This window comes from Salmo trutta, chromosome 14 (assembly GCF_901001165.1).
Source record: "Salmo trutta chromosome 14, fSalTru1.1, whole genome shotgun sequence".
Classification (NCBI taxonomy): Eukaryota; Metazoa; Chordata; class Actinopteri; order Salmoniformes; family Salmonidae; genus Salmo; species Salmo trutta.
The window spans coordinates 13395476-13418648 of record NC_042970.1 but is presented as its reverse complement, the minus strand read 5'-3'; the positions used below and the strand labels follow the sequence as shown (position 1 = coordinate 13418648).

The following is a 23173-nucleotide window of genomic DNA, read 5'->3' as shown; positions in this document are numbered from 1 at the left end:
AGTTCCTTTGTCAAGTGTCTGTGTTCTTTTGCCCATATCTTAATCTTTTCTTTTTATTGGCCAGTCTGCGATATGGCTTTTTCTTTGCAACTCTGCCTAGAAGGCCAGCATCCCGGAGTTGCCTCTTCACTGTTGACGTTGAGACTAGTGTTTTGCGGGTACTATTTTATGAAGCTGCCAGTTGAGAACTTGTGAGGCATCTGTTTCTCAAACTAGACACTCTAATGTACCTGTCCTCTTGCTTAGTTGTGCACTGGGGCCTCCCACACCTCTTTCTATTCTGGTTAGAGCCAGTTTGTGCTGTTCTGTGAAGGGAGTAGTACACAGCGTTGTACAAGATCTTCAGCTTCTTGGCAATTTCTCACATGGAATAGCCTTCATTTCTCAGAACAAGAATAGACTGATGAGTTTCAGAAGAAAGTTCTTTGTTTCTGGCCATTTTGAGCCTGTAATCGAACCCACAAATGCTGATGCTCCAGATACTCAACTAGTCTAAAGAAGGCCAGTTTTATGGCTTCTTTAATCAGAACAACAGTTTTCAGCTGTGCTAACATAATTGCAAAATGCCAATGTTTATTTAGTTATTGGATCCATAACGAATTAATATGGGAATAAATATCACTGAATTACAGAAATATTGGAACAAAGTTGTCTAATGAAGGTTAACAAATTGTTGCTTACTGGGAAATGCTCTTTCAAACACACATTGTACAGTGTCATTATGGCTATTAGCAGGTAGCTGGACAATAGACTTGTCTAGAAGGAGGGTAGGGGGAGAATTCTATCGTCAAATGTATTTCTAAGTTAGGTTGGCTGCATCACAACCGGCCGTGATTGGTTGCAATTTCAGTTTAATCCATCAGAAAAAACTAAACAAATAATACCACAAGAAGTATTATTATGTATCATATCCGACCGTGATTGGGAGTCACATAGGGTGGCACACAATTGACCCAGCGTTTCCCTCCCTCTAAAAACAGAAATACATGTTTTCGCCTTTATTCAGATTACAATCGCTCACTTTCATTTAAAAAAAAAAGAAATATCCTCCAAAATATTGTTATATATTATCAAGTTGATGGCACTGACATATAGCTGTACCTACATAAATCTGAGTGACTCACTCATTCATGGCTTTGGATCAAAATTATGGGCTATTAGCAGGACAATATACCTTTACCAACACCTCTGTATTTTGATACTTGGTGGATGGTACCTCCCCAGTGGCGAAGCTGTCTAAGTCACAAGCTGTCTAAGTCACCAGCTGTCTAAATCACCTCATTTTGAAACCCGTGCCGGCTGCCATCGGGAGACCCATGAGGCGGCTTTTGGTTTTAATTTAGAATCCTTCAATCCTCTATATGTAATTATTGATGGAGAGTCATATTTTTCAATATCCTGTAGGCCTACCGTAGGCGACATGAGTCTCACTAGGGTTGAGTAATATGCTGTTAAAAGTGGTGTAGGTTTTATTTATTTAAAGAGCATATTGATGTTAGAAGCAATAGGATTTTAAGCAATAGCCTACAACTATTTTAGCACCATTTGGCTCTGCTCTGAGACAAGCATGGGGACTGGTCTTATAAATCAATTAGATTTTTATTTTGACTGAATCTCCATTTGGGTATTGGTTGGACTACAATTATGGTGTAGAAATGTTATACTCTTAGTGTAACCTTTATTTAACAAGGCAAGTCAGTTAAAAACAAATTCTTATTTACAAGGACAGCCTACTCCTTCCATCTCTGTTGTGGAATTGGACCTTGGTCTCCCACGTGCCCGCACAACATGGGGATTCTTTAGCTAAATAGCCCAGCACCGTAGCCTACTCCTGACCGTCACATTGTACAGCGCCATATTTTCCGTTCCATCCTAATGGAAACCCAGAAGGTTTTTCGTTTTTCTTTGAATAGAAACACCATAATATTAATCAAATTAATCCCAAACTGTTACGGCTTGGTAATCGTGGAGGAGGAATGAGGCGCAGGAAGCAGCGAACACAGGGTAGTGGTGTTTTTAATATACACTCACACAAAAAACAAATGTTCCCACACACAGGGGAGAAAATACATACGGTGTCAAACAACGTCGACACGAACATAAGCCGTCTGTCAAGAAACAATCAGTAATCCCGCACGAACAGGAGCGGGCCAGCTAAACTAAATAGCCCCTCTAATGGCTAATTGACCACAGGTGTCACAAAATAAAAAAAGGGAAAAGCAAAAAGGAATCGGTGGCAGCTAATAAGCCGGTGACGACGACCGCCGAGCGCCACCCGAGCAGGAGGGGGCGCCACCGTCGGTGGGAATCGTGACAGTACCCCCCTCCTGACGACACCGGCCGACACCGGCCTCGAGGTCGACCCAAAGGGCGAGGCGCAGGGCGATCCGGACGGAGGTGGTGGAACTCCCTCAACATAGATGGGTCCAGGACGTCCGCCGCCGGCACCCAGCACCTCTCCCCCGGGCCATACCCCTCCCAGTCAACGAGGTACTGTAGGCCCCTCGCCCGGCGTCTCGAGTCCAGTATGGCCCGTATGCTGTACGCCGGGGACCCCCCGATGTCCAGAGGAGGCGGAGGGACCTCCGGCACCTCATCTTCGTGAAGGGGACCAGCTACCACCGGCCTGAGGAGAGACACATGAAACGAGGGGTTAATACGGTAATAGGAAGGGAGTTGCAACCGATAACACACCTCGTTTATCCTCCTCAGGACTTTGAAGGGCCCCACACACTGCGGCCCCAGCTTCCGGCAGGGCACGCGGAGGGGCAGGTTCCGGGTTGAGAGCCAGACCCTGTCTCCCGGTGCGAACACGGGCGCCTCACTGCGGTGGCGGTCAGCACTCCTCTTCTGCCGCGCACTGGCCTCCTTTAGTGAGTCCTGGACGGCTCTCCAGGTCTCCTTGGAGTGCTGGACCCAGTCCTCCACCGCAGGAGCCTCGGTCTGACTCCGGTGCCATGGTGCCAGGACCGACTGGTAACCTAACACACACTGAAAGGGTGATATGTTAGTAGAGGAGTGGCGAAGTGAGTTCTGGGCTAACTCAGCCCAGGGAATATACCTCGCCCACTCCCCTGGCCGGTCCTGGCAATACGACCTCAGGAACCTGCCCACCTCCTGGTTCACCCTCTCCGCCTGCCCATTGCTCTCGGGGTGATAACCGGAGGTCAAACTGACCGAGACCCCCAGCCGCTCCATAAACGCTCTCCAGACACTGGATGTGAACTGGGAACCTCGATCAGAGACAATGTCATCCGGCACCCTGTAGTGCCGGAAGACGTGGGTAAATAGGGCCTCCGCAGTCTGCAGGGCCGTAGGGAGACCGGGCAATGGGAGGAGACGGCAGGACTTAGAGAACCGATCCACAACCACCAGAATCGCCGTGTTCCCCTGAGAGGGGGGAAGATCTGTCAGGAAGTCGATGGACAGGTGCGACCATGGTCGTTGTGGAACGGGGAGGGGCTGTAACTTCCCTCTTGGTAGATGCCTAGGAGCCTTACTCTGGGCACACACCGAACAGGAAGAGACATAGGACCTCACGTCCTTAGCTAAGGTGGGCCACCAGTACTTCCCCTTTAGACTCCGCACTGTCCTCGCCTCACCAGGATGACCCGCAGTGGGTAGCATGTGCGCCCACCGAACCAAACGATCACGAACACCGAGCGGCACATACATGCGCCCCACGGGCACCTGCGCAGGCGCAGGTTCCAACACCAATGCCCGCTCGATGTCCGCGTCCACCTCCCATACCACAGGTGCCACCAGCCTAGACGCTGGAATGATGGGAGTTGGATCGATGGGCCGGTCCTCCGTGTCATAGAGACGGGACAGCGCGTCGGCCTTAGTATTCAGGGAACCCGGTCTATAGGAGATGGTAAACCTAAACCGGGCGAAGAACATGGCCCACCTCGCCTGACGTGGATTCTGTCTCCTCGCTGCCCGGATGTACTCCAGGTTTCGGTGGTCGGTCCAGATGAGAAAGGGGTGTTTAGCCCCCTCAAGCCAGTGCCGCCACACCCTCAGAGCTTTGACCACTGCTAGCAACTTCCTGTCCCCCACATCGTAGTTACGCTCCGCCGAACTGAGCTTCTTCGAAAAGAAAGCGCGGGGGCTGAGTTTCAATGGCACACCCGAGCGCTGTGATAGCACGGCACCCACCCCAGCCTCGGACGCGTCCACCTCCACTACGAACGCTAAAGACGGGTCCGGATGAGCCAACACGGGTGCATCGGTGAACAGCGTCTTCAAATTCTTGAAGGCTCCGTCCGCCTCCGTCGACCATCGCAACGCACCGGCCCCCCCTTCAGCAGTGAGGTAATGGGAGCCGCTACCTGGCCAAAACCCCGGATAAACCTCCGGTAGTAATTGGCAAAGCCTAAAAACCGCTGCACCTCCTTCACCGTGGTTGGAGTCGGCCAATTACGCACGGCCTTAACGCGGTCACACTCCATCACCACCCCCGTGGTGGAAATGCGATAACTCAGAAAGGAGACGGCTCGTTTGGAAAACTCACACTTCTCAGCCTTAACGTATAGGTCATGCTCCAGCAGTCTACCAAGCACCTTGCGCACCAGGGACACATACGCGGAGCGGGTGGCGGAATATATCAGAATGTCATCGATATAGACTATCACGCCCTGCCCGTGCAGGTCCCTGAGAATCTCGTCAACAAAGGATTGAAAGACGGCTGGAGCATTTTTCAACCCATTCGGCATGACGAGGTATTCATAATGGCCTGATGTGGTACTAAAGGCGGTTTTCCACTCGTCTCCCTTCTTGATACGCACCAGATTATACGCGCTCCTGAGATCCAGTTTTGTGAAGAACTGTGCTCCGTGAAATGATTCCACCGCCGTAGCGATGAGAGGTAGTGGGTAACTAAACCCCACCGTAATAGCGTTTAGACCTCAATAATCAATGCACGGACGCAGACCTCCCTCCTTTTTCTTCACAAAAAAGAAACTCGAGGAAGCGGGTGAGATGGAGGGCCGAATGTATCCCTGTCCCAGGGATTCCGTGACATATGTCTCCATAGCCGCAGTCTCCTCCTGTGACAAGGGGTACACGTGACTCCTGGGAAGCGCAGCGTCAACCTGGAGATCTATCGCACAATCCCCCTGTCGATGAGGTGGTAATTTAGTCGCCCTCTTTTTACAAAAAGCGATCGCCAAATCGGGGTATTCAGGGGGAATGCACACGGTGGACACCTGGTCTGGACTTTCCACCGACGTGGCACCTATGGAAACTCCTAGACACCTACCTGAACACTCCTCTGACCACCCCTGGAGAACCCCCTGTTTCCACGAAATACGGGGATTGTGACCAGCCAGCCAGGGGACCCCCAGCACCACCGGAAACGCAGGCGAATCAATAAGGAAAAAACTAATGCGTTCCTTATGATTCCCCTGCATTACCATGTCCAGTGGCACCGTAGACTCCCAGACTAACCCTGACCCTAATGGTCGGCTATCTAGGGAGTGCACAGGGAAAGGGGAATCTATCGGCACCCGCGGAATGCCCAGCTTAATGGCAAGTCCACGGTCCATAAAATTCCCAGCTGCGCCTGAATCGACTAGCGCCCTATGCTGGGAAGAGGGAAAAAATGTAGTAAACAAAACAGGTAAAAACACGTGACCAACAGGGGGTTCTGGGTGAATCTGGTGCTGACTCACCTGAGGTGACCGAGAAGTGTTCTGCCTGCCATCTCGACTCCCAGACTGGCTCCTCCAGCACCGGTCGGCCGTGTGTCCTCTCCGACCACAGCTGGTGCAGGAGGAGCCACCTCCTCCGGTGCCCCTTTACACGGCCCCCCCTACCTCCATAGGGGTAGGGGCGGGGGTGCACGGGGGTGGAACGGGCAGGACCCTCTCCGAACGCCCGCGGGCAGCCAGCAAATTGTCCAGTCGTATGGACATATGTATGAGCTCGTCCAGGGACAGAGCTGTGTCCCGACAGGCCAGCTCCCTGCGGACGTCCGCCCGGAGACTGCAGCGGTAGTGGTCTATGAGGGCCCTGTCGTTCCACCCCGCCCCAGCAGCCAAGGTCCTGAACTCCAGCGCGAAGTCCTGGGCACTCCTCGTCTCCTGCCTGAGGTGGAACAGCCGTTCACCTGCCGCTCTTCCTTCCGGAGGGTGGTCGAACACGGCCCGAAAGCGGCGGGTGAACTCTGGGTAGTGGTCCCTTGCCGAGTCTGGACCGTTCCAGACCGCATTAGCCCACTCCAGAGCTCGGCCCGTCAGGCAGGAAACGAGGGCACTCACGCTCTCCTCCCCCGTGGGAGCAGGTCTGACGGTGGCCAGGTACAGCTCAAGCTGGAGCAAAAATCCCTGGTCCCCAGCCGCCGCCCCATCGTACTCCCTCGGGAGCGCCAAACGAAGCGCGCCAGAGCCAGACGTCATGGGAGGCGAAGATGGCTGTATCGGGGGAGGTGGAGGTGGAGAGAGGATACCACTTCTCTCCCATCGGTCCATCCTCTCCATCATCTGGTCCATTGCCGATCCGATGCGATGGAGGACTGTCGTGTGGTGGAGTACGCGTTCCTCCATCGAGGGCAGAGTAGTGGCCGCTGCTCCCGCTGATTCCATGCCTTTTATCTTGGTGCGGGATTCTGTTACGGCTTGGTAATCGTGGAGGAGGAATGAGGCGCAGGAAGCAGCGAACACAGGGTAGTGGTGTTTTTAATATACACTCACACAAAAAACAAATGTTCCCACACACAGGGGAGAAATTACATACGGCGTCACACAACGTCGACACGAACATAAGCCATCTGTCAAGAAACAATCATTAATCCCGCACGAACAGGAGCGGGCCAGCTAAACTAAATAGCCCCTTTAATGGCTAATTGACCACAGGTGTCACAAAATAAAAAAAGGGAAAAGCAAAAAGGAATCGGTGGCAGCTAATAGGTCGGTGACAACGACCGCCGAGTGCCACCCGAACAGGAGGGGGCGCCACCGTTGGTGGGAATCGTGACACAAACTCTAAAAGTAATTGGAAAGGTAGATACAAATTATTTGTGACATTGTGGTTATAATAAAGAATGTAAACAAGATGTGAACAAGATGCTGTGTTGTTATTTACAGTATTGATGGACAGCTGGGGGCATTTTGAAAACAGGTTTTCAAAAACTTGTAGCCGATTAGCAGGACAGCATACCTTCATCAACGCCTCTCTGTATTTTGATACTTTGTGGATGAGCGCTTCGGAGTGGATGGGGTCTCCCGCAGTGCAAAATGCGTTGCTACAGATGCAAGTTCGATACCTGTGCCGGCCGCCACCGGGAGACCCATGAGGCGGCTTTTGGTTTTAATTTAGAATCCTCCAATCCTCTAAAAAAGTATTTGATCCCCTGCTGATTTTGTACGTTTGCCCACTGACAAAGATATGATCAGTCAATAATTTTAATGGTAGGTTTATTTGAACAGTGAGACAGAATAACAACAAAAAAATCCAGAAAAACGCATGTCAATAATGTTATAAAATGATTTGCATTTTAATGAGGGAAATAAGTATTTGACCCCTCTGCAAATCATGACTTAGTACTTGGTGGTAAAACCCTTGTTGGCAAACACAGAGGTCAGTCGTATCTTGTAGTTGGCCACCAGGTTTGCATACATCTCAGGAGGGATTTTGTCCCACTCCTCTTTGCAGATCTTCTCCAAGTCATTAAGGTTTCGAGGCTGACGTTTGGCAACTCGAACCTTCAGCTCCCTCCACAGATTTTCTATGGGATTAAGGTCTGGAGATTGGATAGGCCACTCCAGGACCTTAATGTGCTTCTTCTTGAGCCACTCCTTTGTTGCCTTGGCCGTGTGTTTTGGGTCATTGTCATGCTGGAATACCCATCCACGACCCATTTTCAATGCCCTTGCTGAGGGAAGGAGGTTCTCACCCAAGATTTGACGGTACATGGCCCCGTCCATCGTCCCTTTGATGCGGTGAAGTTGTCCTGTCCCCTTAGCAAAAAACACCCTCAAAGCATAATGTTTCCACCTCCATGTTTGACGGTGGAGATGGTGTTCTTGGGGTCATAGGCAGCATTCCTCCGAACACGGCGAGTTGAGTTGATGCCAAAAAGCTCCATTTTGGTCTCATCTGACCACAACACTTTCACCCAGTTGTCCTCTGAATCATTCAGATGTTCATTGGCAAACTTCAGACGGGCATGTATATGTATTCTTGAGCAGGGGGACCTTGCGGGCACTGCAGGATTTCAGTCCTTCATGGCGTAGTGTTACCAATTGTTTTCTTGGTGACTACGGTCATAGCTGCCTTGAGATCATTGACAAGATCCTCCCGTGTAGTTCTAGGCTGATTCCTCACCGTTCTCATGATCATTGCAACTCCACGAGGTGAGATCTTGCATGGAGCCCCAGGCCGAGGGAGATTGACAGTTCTTTTGTGTTTCTTCCATTTGCGAATAATCGCACCAACTGTTGTCACCTTCTCACCAAGCTGCTTGGCGATGGTCTTGTAGCCCATTCCAGCCTTGCGTAGGTCTACAATATTGTCCCTGACATCCTTGGAGAGCTCTTTGGTCTTGGCCATGGTGGAGAGTTTGGAATCTGATTGATTGCTTCTGTGGACAGGTGTCTTTTATACAGGTAACATGCTGAGATTAGGAGCACTCCCTTTAAGTGTCCTCCTAATCTCAGTTTGTTACCTGTATAAAAGACCCCTGGGAGCCAGAAATCTTTCTGATTGAGAGGGGGTCAAATACTTATTTCCCTCATTAAAATGCAAATCAATTTATAACATTTTTTACATGCGTTTTTCTGGATTTTTTGTTATTCTGTCTCTCACTGTTCAAATAAATCTACCATTAAAATTATAGACCGATAATTTTTTTGTCAGTGGGCAAACGTACAAAATCAACAGGGGATCAAATAACTTTTTCCCTCACTGTATATTGACATAACCTGAAAGGCCACTAAGCAAGGAAGAAGCCATTGCTCCAAAACCGCCATAAAAAAACAGACTACGTTTTGCATCTGCACATGGGGACAAAGATTGTACTTTTTGGAGAAATGTCCTCTGTTCCGATGAAACAAAAATAGAACTGTTTGGCCATGATGACCATTGTTATGTTTGGAGGAAAAAGGGGGAGGCTTGCAAGCCGAAGAACACTATGCCAACCGTGAAGCACGGGGGTGGCAGCATCATGTTGTAGACGTGCTTTGCTACAGGAGGGACTGGTGCACTTCACAAAATAGATGGCATCATGAGGCAGGAAAATTATGTGGATATATTGAAACAACATCTCAAGACATCAGTCAGGAAGTTCAAGCTTGGTCGCAAATGGGTCTTCCAAATGGACAATGACCCCAAGCATACTTCCAAAGTTGTGGCAAAATGGCTAAAGGACAACAATGTCAAGGCATTGGAGTGGCCATCACAAAGCCCTGACCTCAATCCTATAGAGAATTTGTGGGCAGAACTGAAAAAGCTTGTGCGAGCAAGGAGGCCTAGAAACCTGACTCAGTTACACCAGCTCTGTCAGGAGGAATAGGCCAAAATTCACCCAACTTATTGTGGGAAGCTGGTGGAAGGCTACCTGAAACGTTTGACCCAAGTTAAACAATTTAAAGGCAATGGTACCAAATACTAATTGAGCATATGTAAACTTCTGACCCACTGGGAATGTGATGAAAGAAATAAAAGCTGAAAGAAATCATTCTCTCTACTACTATTCTGACATTTCACATTCTTAAAATAAAGTGGTGATCCTAACTGACCTAAAACAGGGAATTTTTACTAGGATTAAATGTCAGGAATTGTGAAAAACTGAGTTTAAATGTATTTGGCTAAGGTGCAAATGCCTTTTATGCTAGCTTCGAGGCAAGCAACACTGAAGCTTTCATGAGAGCACCAGCTGTCCTGGATGATTGTGTGATCATGCTCTCCGTAGCCAATATGAGCAAGACCTTTAAACAGGTCAACATTCACAAGGCTGCGGGGCCAGAAGGATAACCAGGGCGTGTACTCATAGCATGCGAGGACCAACTGGCAAGTGTCTTAACTGACATTTTCAACCTAGTCCCTTTGCCCAAGAATGTGAATGTATCCTGCGGAGACTGAAAAGATTTGGCACGGGTCCCCAAATCCTCAAAAAGTTATACAGCTGTACCATCAAGAGCATCCTGACCGGTTGCATCACCGCCTGATATGGTAACTGCTCGGCATCTGACCATAAGGCGCTACAGAGGATAGTGTGTACAGCCCAGTACATCACTGGGGCCAACCTTCCTGCCATCCAGGACCTATATACTAGGCAGTGTCAGAGGAAACACCAAAAAATTGTCAAAGACTCCTGTCACCCAAGTCATAGACTGTTTTCTCTGGGGGTGAAGTGACTATGCATAGTCACTTTACCCCTGCATACATGTACAAATTAACTTGATTAACCTGTACCCCTGCACTTTGACTCGGTACTGGTACCCCCTGTATATAGCCTCGTTATTGTTACTGTGTTTTTATAATTTTTTACTTTAGTTTATTTAGGGCATATTTTCTTAACTCTATTTCTTGAACTGCATTGTTAGTTAAGGGCTTGTAAGTAAGCGTTTCACGGTAAGGTCTACCTACACCTGTTGTATTCGGCGCATGTGATAAATAAGAATTGATTTGATAATCCTCCACCCGAGGGAGGTGATGCCCCTTGGATAACGTCGAGACGCTGCAGAACGAGGAGGACCTCTTCCATAGCCATTCCCAGTTGAGCCAGCTGGTTGTGGTGTTGGCGAAGTAGGTTTCCCTGTTCGCTGACCATCTGGGAGAAGCCTTGATCAACTGCTTCTTCCCTGTGGCTCAGTTGGTAGACCATGGTGTTTGCAACGCCAGCATGGTGTGTGCAACGCCAGGGTTGTGGGTTCGACTCCCACGGGGGGCCAGTACAAAAAGAAAATGCATGAAATGAAATGTATGTATTCACTACTGTAAGTCGCTCTGGATAAAAGTGTCTGCTAAATGACTAAAATGTAAAAAAATGTAAAAATAATATTGAGGTGTTATTCTGTAACATAGATGCTGGGAGTCAGGTGCATTTGGAGAGTTTAATAGAACAAAAACAGGACTAGTGTCAGGACATAGGAACAGTCTATAATGGCTGATGGGAAATAACAACAGAGTGCTATATATATGGGGAGTAATCAGGAAGGTGATAGAGTCCAGATGTAACTGATGATGAGGTGCAGGTGTGCGTAATGATGGGTAGCCAGGGCCGGTGGTTAGTAAACTGGAGACGCAGGAGGTGAGGATCAGATGTGACAAATTGCATTTGACTTTATTTTGTAAATTGTGTATATGCAGGGCTCCCTTGTAAAAGAGACCTTTGTCTCAATGGTGACTCCCATTCAGATAAAGGTAAAATAAATAAATATTATATTCACCCATTTTGTACATTCTTTTCATATGAAAAGTGTAATTCTGAAGTACATATTTGAAGTACAGTTTGACAGCAGACTCTGGTGATAAATATGAAAAATAATCACCTTGAAATAGAAAATGCAAGTCTATGGCTAAAATGACTGTATATCCCAGCTCCTACAGCGGCTGAAAACATGCCCACCTTGGAAAGCCAACATTATCCTTAAAGGCCCAGTGCAGTCAACATTCATTTTTTTCAGTGTTTTATATCATATTATACAAAATCTGTTGAAACTAACACTGTACAATTCTGAAAACATTTTATCGGTGTTAATTTATGATAGTTGCTGGTTGAAAATACAATCTACACAGCACCTACTAATCAGCAGGTTTGCATGGGCTGGAGTTTCCGATTTCCATGGTGACATCACCATGCTGTAAATTGGTTAATAGACTAATAAAAAAGAGAGTTCTAAACATCTTTGCCAATAACAGCTAATTTTCAGTTTTCCTCTTCCCACTCAGATCCAGCAGTCCTAGCAAAATTCTTGCTTGAGATTTTAATGGAAATATTTTATAGTAAGGTACCTAATTTTTACCCAGAAATTATTAGAAATGTATAAAAAAAATGGCTGCATTGGGCCTTTAAACATCTCTGCCTGCCAGCCTGCCTGCCTGCCTATCGGTATACAGAGAACTCTTACGCTTCCATCTGACCCACTTGCATTTGGCAATGGGATAAGAGAACAGGCTTGGGTCGGGGCCTGCCTTTGAAAAAATCTGAGTAGTCTTGGATGTAACTTCAAACGTCAGCAAGGAAACAAAACAGGCAAAAAACAACAAAGAAACAAACAAACAGCCTGTGAAGAAAAACTGAGTCGTGGAGGTGGATGTTCAGAGCGGGATAGGGTGATTCCAGAGGTTATGTGTGTCTGTGTTTGGGGTGGGGTTGGGGGTGAGGGAGGAAGGGGGTGTGTGACACAGTGGGCCAAGAGCCATCTATCACGGCCTGGTGTTTGACTCACCAAACGCCTGTACTTGAGCTGCCTTCTCCATTATTCATTGTGTGGAGGGCCTGGGCGAGGCAGACTTTTTTTATTTTAGCCAGGTTAATAATGTATACCTCCTCTCTCTCACACAGGCAGGCAGGCAGGCAGGCAGGCAGGCAGGCAGGCAGGCAGGCAGGCAGGCAGGCAGGCAGGCAGGCAGGCAGGCAGGCAGACAGACAGACAGACAGACAGACAGACAGACAGACAGACAGACAGGCAGACAGACAGGCAGACAGACAGGCGGACAGGCAGACAGGCGGACAGGCGGAGATGCAGGCAGAGATGCAGGCGGTGATGCAGGCAGAGATGCAGGCAGAGATGCAGGCAGAGATGCAGGCAGAGATGCAGGCAGAGATGCAGGCAGCCTGGTGTGCAGGTGACTGCTACATTACTGTTGGGCTAGACAGAAGCTCAGTTTGTTTGATTTGGGGACCCTGAGGGCTTCCCTCCATGTTGACAACCACCACCACCCCCCACGGAGAGACAGTGGGAGAGGGACATCATACACTAGATTAGGGGGCTCAGTGACATGTTTTCGCCAAGGACTTAGCTACATGGTTCTGTAAACAGGTGACATCTGTGAAGATTGATTATGGGCTCAATTGAATGGAACCTGCATTGTGGTATTTAAAGGGCGACTGCACTTCTTGAATTGGCCTCATTTAAGTTTTGGTTCATTAAGAAAAGGTAGCGGCCATGGCTGAATTCAAACATCAGTTGGTTTGGGGCTGTGTGTTGATGTAGGTGTCTCCTGTGTGTGTTCACAGGTGGGAAGAGTTTGGCACATTATTTAGCCAATTATCTTCAGCTAGTGTGCGAACGTGGCAAAGTTGGTTTAACTTTGGGTAGCCCATCTCCAGGGCTAGTTAGGGACCGTCAATAAATTACACAATGTAAATGAGACAATATTTTCATATTGCACACCTTTTAGCTTTCCCATTCAATATCAATATTTGAATTTCTACAATTTATAGTTGGTTTGAGGTTTTTAAGTCATTGAAATTTGAGCCATTGGAATTTTAACATATTGTCTCCTGTACATTGTGTAATTTACAGATGGTCCCTAACTAGCCCCATAGGGATATCCAAAGTCATCCCAATTTACCACAGGCATTACGATTGGTTCGCGTGCAGCTTCACTTCAAATTGATAAATACTTGTGTGCTGCCAGATGTGGGCAGGATTGAAACAAACCTTAATTGACTTTGTGATGCAGTCAAGAACACAAGTCTCACAAAACAATATTGGGTGACTTGACTTTATTACAAAAATTATCCTATTAATCTTTGTAGCATCATATCGATGCCACATAGGCTGTTTTCTAAATTAGAAGTATGTTTTTAAGCAGTAGGTTTTTGTTCAATGGTCTAATAAAACTGAATTTTTGGGGGTTCTGTAAAAACCTACATGGTAAGCTCCTAAAAAGATAGATACTTCCAGTTTTCAGAATAAGAAGTGTGCGTGGGTAGTAGCATTCATTGAATTATTTGTTTTCTATACGTGCTAATGTGTTTTTATGATGTTAAAGTGGTAATAAATTATTTTGTAATAAATAGAGTCCCCCTATAAATCAACAAACTATCAATAGACTATCAGTGGCTCACCATCTCTCCATATTGATCCAAGTCCTATTTATGGCTGATACAAAAGACGGTGTCACTTCACATCACTGACAGATTCACAATAACAAATCACCTCCACAAAGCCCCCAGGGCATCTCTCGAACGACCTTAGCAGCTCTCCATTCTCCCCATGTCAAAGAGCAGACACAGAGCCTCACACTGGCCAGGCAAGACCAGACCAGGGGTTAGAATCCTTCCGGTAATGTCACCAGTCATGCCCTCACCTCTGCTTTCACAACATATCAATCAACACACATCACACATAACAAGCGTCACAGAGCAATTTCACAGGACAAGTGTTGTGATGTAAGAGAGAATTAGTTGGATGTCTGTGATGAGAAGCTGGGTAAGTTTGCAAAATAACAGGCCTACAAAGGGCTTACTGTGTTTGGACTAAGGATGTGACAAATGGAAAACATTTCTTAACATTTAAACTGCCATTTTTTTACGGTTTTCTTTTAAAATGATAATAAAAATCATAAAATTCCACGTCAATTCACATTGCAGAATAATGTTCCTATTAAGGCTATATGACCACTGAAGTTCTATCTACCGCGACCCTTTACAGACACAGAACGCAGCTACAGTAACGTGGATAATTTCACTTTTCAGACAACTAAAAAAAGTGTAGCATTAGAAGCGTCGGTCTCTTTTCAGACAGTAGAATTCTGCTCGGCATGAGGTTCTATTGTTTCCCTGACAACAATAAACATTGCTGATTGATGTGCTGCTGTGTTGTTTAAGCAGTTTTTGTTATGGTAGGATAGCTAGATGTGCTTTTGTTCTATTAAATGTCTTGATAAGTAGCGATATTTAACTAACTTGAAATTACTTTTTTAGGAAAGAGTGGTCTGCGCTCAGGCAGCAGGCAGGCTAGGATTGAGAGTTCAGGTCGCCAAGTGATGGAAGTTAGGAATTACTTTACAGACAAGTAAAATGTCATTCATGTCTCCAGAGACGGTTTCGTGTCTGCGTTGAAAAAGCTGTAGTGTAGCCTACCCTAAAAGCCAATTCATCCCAGCTCGCACAGTGGAACTGGGCCGATTCCGGCTGATAGTAGTGGCACTCGGCTGACACGGAACCCAAACCGGCTGCGCGCGTGCGCCATCAAGCGCTATCGTGCATACATTTATTTTGTCCCCCTACACCAAACGTGATCACGACACACAGGTTAAAATATCAAAACAAGGTTCAAAAGCATTAAACATGTATGGCAATTTAGCTAGTTAGCTTGCACTTGCTAGCTAATTTGTCCTATTTAGCTAGCTTGCTGTTGCTAGCTAATTTGTCCTGGGATATAAACATTGAGTTGTTATTTTACCTGAAATGCACAAGGTCCTCTACTCCGACAATTAATACACACATAAAACGGCCAACCGAATCATTTCTAGTCATCTCTCCTCCTTCCAGGCTATTTCATCTTTGAACTTATATGGTGATCGGCATCTACACTTTGATAGTATTACCACAACAACCAGCAAAACAGTTCGTCTTTCAATCACCCACGTGGGTATAACCAATGAGGAGATGGCACATGGGTACCTGGTTCTATAAACCAATGAGGAGATGGGAGAGGCAGGACTTTCAGCGCGATCTGCATCAGAAATAGGAATGACTTCTATTTTAGCCTTTGGCATCGCAGTGTGGGTGCAATAATTGAATAACATGGATTTCTAAAAGTATTTTGCGACGCTCGCGTACGCGACGTGTCCGGTCTGGTCAGCATGTGAGAGTCAGACTCGGCCAACGTCATTTGACCCGAGTCTGGGTCGCCTTCGGCAGTATTACTTACGGCTAGGATGCTGGGATTGAGCTCGGGATAATTCCGGTGTGAGTTATCTTGCCCAAATGTATTACTTGGGCCTCGGGCCGATTGGGGCTACTCTCTGGCAGATGATTACACGGCTGCTTTATATAATTAACATTTCATGATTTATTTTTCCATATTTTCTCATTGTTTCTGTGATAAAAAAAATACAATTAACATTTAAGTGAAATTCTTTAAGAGTCCTGTGTAGTATTTAAGTATTTTGATACTTTGTCAAGGCACTTGATAAGCATTAAAAACTTTGTGGAAGGAACTTCCTGAGTGGCGCAGCGGTCTAAGACACTGTGTAACCATGCAAACTGTATTTCTACAGATGCTGGTTCGAGACCCATGAGGCGACACACAATTGGCCCAGTGTCTTCCGAGTTAGGGGAGGGTTTGGCTGGCTGGTATGTGCTTGTCCCATCGTGCTGAAGTGACTCCTGTGGCAGGCTAGGCGCATGCACAGTGACACGGTCACCAGGTGTACAGGTGTATGGTGTTTCCTCCGAGACATGTTTCTTTGTGGATGGGTATAATTTGCATGTGTAAAATGTATAATAGTAATATTTAAAATGACTAAATCGGGTAATTTTGTATACATTTATTTACATTTGCATCTGGCCGCTTCTGGGAGGATTCTGGTAAGATGCCGGCAAAGTAGGCTGAATTCTGGTAGACGGAAACGGCCCGATGTACTTGGGCCGATTCTGGGCAGTCATTCATTTTGATTCCGGGCCGAGTCCGACACCCAATTCCGGGCCGATGCAATCAGTTCCGGCCCCGGGAAGCGGGCCGCTTCTGGCTGCTCCTCATTGCTAGCTGGGATGCTTGCTCTGGAAATGCGATCAGGAGGCTCCTTACGGAGGGTTTGACACAATCACGGAGGGTTTGACACAATCACAGAGCTTGCGGAGGCCAAATCGAGCTCCATACTGCATCGCTGTGCTTCTCCCAAATGTTTTAACAATGTGGAGGGCTCTGTATAGCTCTGTATAGCTCTGCATTGACATGATTGGTTGACGGTAGGTTGGGACGAGAGGTCCTGTATAAACACTCACTTCCTTGACAACTTTCTACTCAACAGCTCTGCTCTGACTTCTGCGGAGGCACAGTAAATGCTATATACGCCCACTGCAGATGTCAGATTGACCATGCAGAGCCTTTAACAGCCAAACAAACACGCAGTAGCCAAGGCGCTTTCAAGGGGCCACCTACCATTAAATTATAGGGTAATCGATACAGGCTATACCGGTAGCCTACTGTAATTTCATGTTATGAGCGAAAAACATCCTCACCCACTCAGAAACGAAGAGGAGCCTACTCTGTGCTCGCAAGACTGGCCCAAAGATACTTCTGTACTACGGAGACATCAGTCACATGAATAGTCTAAACTAGGATATTCTGCATGCATCAGACCGAATACAGACCGAAGACTGAATACACACCTGTGTCATTAGCTAAGAGAAAGAGCAGGCAGGCAGGCCAGCTGGAGGGAGAGAGAGGAGGGGCAGGCAGAACCATGTGGATATGTCTTGCTAATCTGCATCTTGCATCTGCATCTTGCAATGTCTTAATTGTCTTGCGTGCCTCACATATTCACCAAAGTAGCCTAAAGTTTGCCTCTTCCTCTCTGGTTTGATTTAAATTACACAACTTTCCCCAGGCCTTTATAGCCATATAATCTGGTTAGGCTATAACATGGAAAATAATGTTTTGTGATAACTTTACTGTGATTTTAATTGTTCTTTCATTTAGGGTTTTTTCTTAATATTAAGGATACCAACTTTGTTTAAGTATTGTAATGTTTAAACTGTTCACACCCCTAGTTTGGACTAAGATAATGAAGCAGGGTGCTTGGGACCCATGTTGATTTTCTGTACTGTAGGTCCACTGTTATGGACGTTCTTACTCATTGTAAGCCTTGCCACACGTGATATTATATGATTGAGCCTTCAATGCTAGTGCAGATACTATGTCAATCCTACTGTGTCATTCAATTCCTATTGGTGACAAGCAAAGAACAAAATTGAAATAACAACATCATTTAGTTTCTTTATCAGGGGTTGGCAATTGTTTGTTTGTGTGTTTGTTTTTTGTTTGTTTGTCCATGAAGCTTTGAATCAGGGCTTAGTTTGAGCCTGACCAGTCAAATGTGGTCTTTTATCCCAGCTTCCTGATGAGTCTCACTGACATGTGAAGATTAAACTGTACCTCCCGAAAAAGCGATGGGTGAATCTTATGTTCCCCTTTTCCAGCACCCGCAAACAGAAAATTACAGCCTAATGTATTTTTAGATGTTAGATGTTGGTGTGTGAGGTCTGTTAGAAAGTGAGACTCTACATGTATCTCAGTCTATGCAGCTCTGACATTGCTCGTCCATATATTTACATATTCTTAATTCCATACCTTTACTTAGATGTGTGTGTATTAGGTATTTGTTGTGAAATTGTTAGATAATACTTGTTAGATATTACTGCACTGTCGGAGCTAGAAGCACAAGCATTTCGCTACACCCGTAATAACATCTGCTAAACACGTGTATGTGACCAATAACATTTGATTTGATTTGGATGAAGGCATATCTTGGAACAGTGTGCATTGGTGTACTGACACATCCTGTCGCCTGGCTCCGAGCCCTACGCTCCGCGCTGCTTTTCAGGCCAAGACCATAGAGCCTCCACCACTCACTAATTGAATGACACTAATATGTGCCAATACACAAATAGGAACACCTATGAATGTGTGTGATAACGAGACCCACTTATACTTCTTCACACTAAATATGTTAGCATGTTGTACTTAAAGGGGATTGTTACTATAACCATGTTAACAGTAAAGAGAGGACAACTAACATAACTGTTACTATGACCAGGTTAACAGTAAAGAGAGGACAACTAACAGCACTGTTACTATAACCATGTTAACAGTAAAGAGAGGACAACTAACAGAACTGTTACTATGACCAGGTTAACAGTAAAGAGAGGACAACTAACAGCACTGTTACTATAACCATGTTAACAGTAAAGAGAGGACAACTAACAGCACTGTTACTATAACCATGTTAACAGTAAAGAGAGGACAACTAACAGAACTGTTACTCTGACCATGTTAACAGTAAAGAGAGGACAACTAACAGAACTGTTACTATGACCATGTTAACAGCAAAGAGAGGACAACTAACAGAACTGTTACTCTGACCATGTTAACAGCAAAGAGAGGACAACTAACAGAACTGTTACTCTGACCATGTTAACAGCAAAGAGAGGGCAACTAACAGAACTGTTACTCTGACCATGTTAACAGCAAAGAGAGGACAACTAACATAACTGTTACTCTGACCATGTTAACAGCAAAGAGAGGACAACTAACATAACTGTTACTATGACCAAGTTAACAGTAAAGAGAGGACAACTAACATAACTGTTACTATGACCATGTTAACAGTAAAGAGAGGACAACTACCAGCACTGTTACTATGACCATGTTAACAGTAAAGAGAGGACAACTAACAGAACTGTTACTATGACCATGTTAACAGCAAAGAGAGGACAACTAACAGCACTGTTACTATGACCATGTTAACAGCAAAGAGAGGACAACTAACAGCACTGTTACTATGACCATGTTAACAGCAAAGAGAGGACAACTAACAGCACTGTTACTATAACCATGTTAACAGCAAAGAGAGGACAACTACCCAGTTAGCAGTGAGCACTCAGGAGGCCGGCGTCCCTCCAGAGTGGTCGAGCGACGTGCGACAGCTTTTTTGCCCATCTTCTTCATTCACCCCCGATATGCCGCTTTGTAAAGCGGCAGCCGTTCTCCTGCCATTCACTTGCCGTTTTCCTCACACAAAACGTTCGGTGGTGATAAATACAAACAATTCAACCGATCTTTAGTTCCAGTGTTCCTTTTTATTTTATGAAAGCTAGCTACTGGCTACTATCAAGGCGTCAAAGACGGGTCTGAAAACTCGATAAAAGAAAGGAGGTAACAAGGATAACTTCCTGGTGAAGGTTTTTTGGCTTCTTCTGTGGTGTTAAGAGGTGCCACCACCAATATTGTACGTAGTGATCAACACTTTTCTTCAAGTGTGTGAGGCGGTTTAGGGAATGGCATTTATTGCTAGAAAGGAACCATTTGTATTGCTTCAAATATAGTATATTAAATCAATGGCAAAAATGTAGGCTATTTTTGGTCATAATCATGATATCATGAATCTACTGTAAATTATTAGGTGTATCACTTTTTGTGTCATCCTCTATGATTTTAGATGCAGTATGGCCACATGTGGTTGTATTGTGTTTTTAAATTGGCAAAAAAATCGAATCATATTAAAATCACAACAAATGTAAGGTATTTATAGAAACAACTAAAACAGCTTGCAGCCTCTGGCTGGCTGTGATTAGCTGGAAGGTGGCAGGCCGAATTTGAGGTTAGAGAAATTCCTTGCTATTGTCTTTCAAATTAACTCATGTCTAGATGGCTTGCCTAGGGCTTATAGCTGTCCTCTGAGTGGAGGATAAACGCCAGAGATGCAAAAGTGGCCTGCCAAGGGATTATAGTGGACCTACTGTATGAGTGGAGGCTACCCACCAGAGATGCGAATCATGTCTTGAATGGCAAATTCCCCTCGCCCGCTGGTAGTAGGAAATTATAGTTTTGGCCGTAGGGAAAGCAGAAAATAGCAAGCGCGAGGAATTTTTCGCGTACTCGGTAACAGCACTGTTATTATGACCATGTTAACAGCAAATATGGCACATGTCATACTGTACTTTGTAAAGGCCCTTTGGATTAATATTCACAGGTTGGCATTTATTGTAGGTAGCTCTGCAGGGTAGTCATCAAATCTGATTTTAAACCTAACCTTAACACTAACCTTAACCACATTGCTAACTCTAATGGCTAATCCTAGCCTAAGATGAAGAACAATGATTTTTTTTTTTTATGATAGGCCTATAGCCAATGTTGACTTTGCAGCTGGGCCATCTAGCGGAAACCGCTTAGTTCTGCCTCTTGGGCAAGACTCATGACAATAAACGTCAACCTGCTACTTTGTGAGGGCCCTTTGGGTTAATGTTCAGTGAAATACTTGGCGTAATAGGGTGTCAAAATGAATCATGTGCAGTATGTTTTGAAATTACATATGCTGTACCATACGTACTGTACCACCAAGCAGGGGCTGATGTCATAGACCTTCATAGTTCCAGAATTTGCTGATGATGGCAGCTGTTTTGGTGAAGCAGGAATCCAAACTAGTCTAATTGGAATGCATAGCAATAGAGTTCTAATTCCTAATACTACAGTACAATGTGTTTGACTCGGACACCCTAGGACAGGTGAGTGATGGACATAGCAGCTGGGGATTCAAACTCAGCCTGGTGTATGCAGCCCGTTTGACAGATAGATCTACACTGTATGACAGATATAGAATATAGATTTACACAGTAACAGGCAGTGTGGTGTGGGTCTTACTTTGAGATGGATCTTTTGGAATAAACAACGCTCTATCTATGTTGTGTAATTAATCACTCAATCTTCTTCTGGTTTTGTAGCCCAGCAGCCAGGTCAGACTGACTGAGGTTTTTACACACTGCCTGTGTCATAAATAGCTGCAAATCCTAGTTTAATCTGTAGTGTCCATTAATATGAACTAACACCTTGCTATCTCCCCTGTTTACAGGTCACGCGATAGTGCTGTCTGTCCTGGATCTGAAGACTTGGTGTCGTCAGTCATTTCTTCCTTGACAGAAACCACTGGGTCTTCTTGGATGTGAGAACTATGTATTGAATGATTTTGGGAAGGAACCAGGGACCAGTAAGGGAACATGGAAAACTCCTGAAATTCTACTGAACGGATGCAGAGTAAAGACTTGACCTGGAAATAACATAGAACCACCTATCCAGACTACTGGACTACCGATTACATCCAATTCCTAGCCGTTATTGTATCACACACCAAATTCCTGTTTGTGTTTTTTCCTCCAACGGACTACTACAGTAGGAGATCCAACCTGCAAGGTATTTATTCATTAAAAAGACAAACTGTGGATTACGCAAGCAAGATAAACCTTAATTCGAAACATGTGACGTGACATTTTCAAATCTTTTTCCTCTTTTTTGTCACTGAGAGCTCAGTGACTCCAAAACAATGTGTCTGTGTTCAAGATCGATTTTAGATCATAAGCATTTCCATTCATTTTTAGCCTTATGAAGCAGATGTCTCTTCTTTTTAAGGTTTTTGATTTGGAAAAAAAATATTAAGTGTTTTTGAGAACTTGAGACATCAAAGGAGATGGCACAGTAGAAAAACAGTTCTAACTACTACGTTTCAGTGTTTTGAATGAAAAGACACCATCCCACTGGGCACAGACATCAATTCAACGTCTATTCCATGTCGGTTCAACGTCATTTCATTGATTGGACGTGTAAACAATGTTGATTTAACCAGTGTGTTCCCAGTAGGATGGTTTCACCAAACCAATTAAAATGACATAAGCTGAGCTCCAACTGTTTTAATAACTGTTTTACTATCTGTTTTTAAAAGCCTGGTGACCAACATTGAGTAAAAGTGTCAGTATTATCTCAATAAACCTATTTCAAAAGGATACCACTGGATGAAAAATGGTTTGGTTTTGTATCATAGTTTCAAACGTCTCTGCAACACAATGGATTTTACAACATTGCCGAGGCCACCATCACAAGACCATCAAATACTCTAAATCCAAAAGAAAAATCCAAGAATTTCAACACCCCTATTGTGCATATAAACCCCCACAATACAAGCACAAAATGTAATAAAAAAAACAACTTTCCATGCACTTATTTGTGCTATATCACAGTAGCGCAATACTGAATGTTAACGTTACTGTGAGGCAGGATATCAACAACACTAAAAGTGGTCATTCTGACATGGTCCTGTCATGGGGATTGATGACGCATTATGAAACAGAGGTCAGAATGGGAAACCATGAACTGCTTGAAAAGGAGGCAACCTGGAAAGGAGGCAACCTACTGCACTGACGTCATATAGCACCTCTCCCACAGGTAGCCTAGCAATTAAGAGTGTTGGGCCAGTAACCTAAAGGTATCCCCTTTTTTCATTGCGTTCTCTCAGAAACCATCAACTGTCACGGAGTTGGCATATGCATGAACTCAGATTACATGAAAAAAGTCCCTGTTTATGTCACAGTCCCAGACAACCTCTGTGGGACTTGTCTTGTGCAAGGGTAATGATGTTAGCATACTATCATTTTCCAGTATCCACACTGGAACTCATTTACAATTAGCCAGTCCTGCAAATAGTGGACTAATTGAAGTGGAAG

At 45.3% G+C, this 23173-nt stretch overlaps 1 protein-coding gene across 1 annotated transcript in view; it reads left to right on the top strand.

Annotated features, from left to right (window-relative positions):
• The window catches only part of LOC115207433 (chemokine-like protein TAFA-2), a 157664-nt gene extending 135208 nt beyond the window's left edge, over positions 1–22456 (top strand). The window contains exon 5 of the mRNA XM_029774505.1: positions 21532–22456. Coding sequence (XP_029630365.1) covers positions 21532–21543 — 12 coding nt within the window. The 3' untranslated portion in view covers positions 21544–22456. The remainder of the gene's footprint in view (positions 1–21531) is intronic.
• Positions 22457–23173: the final 717 nt, after the last annotated feature.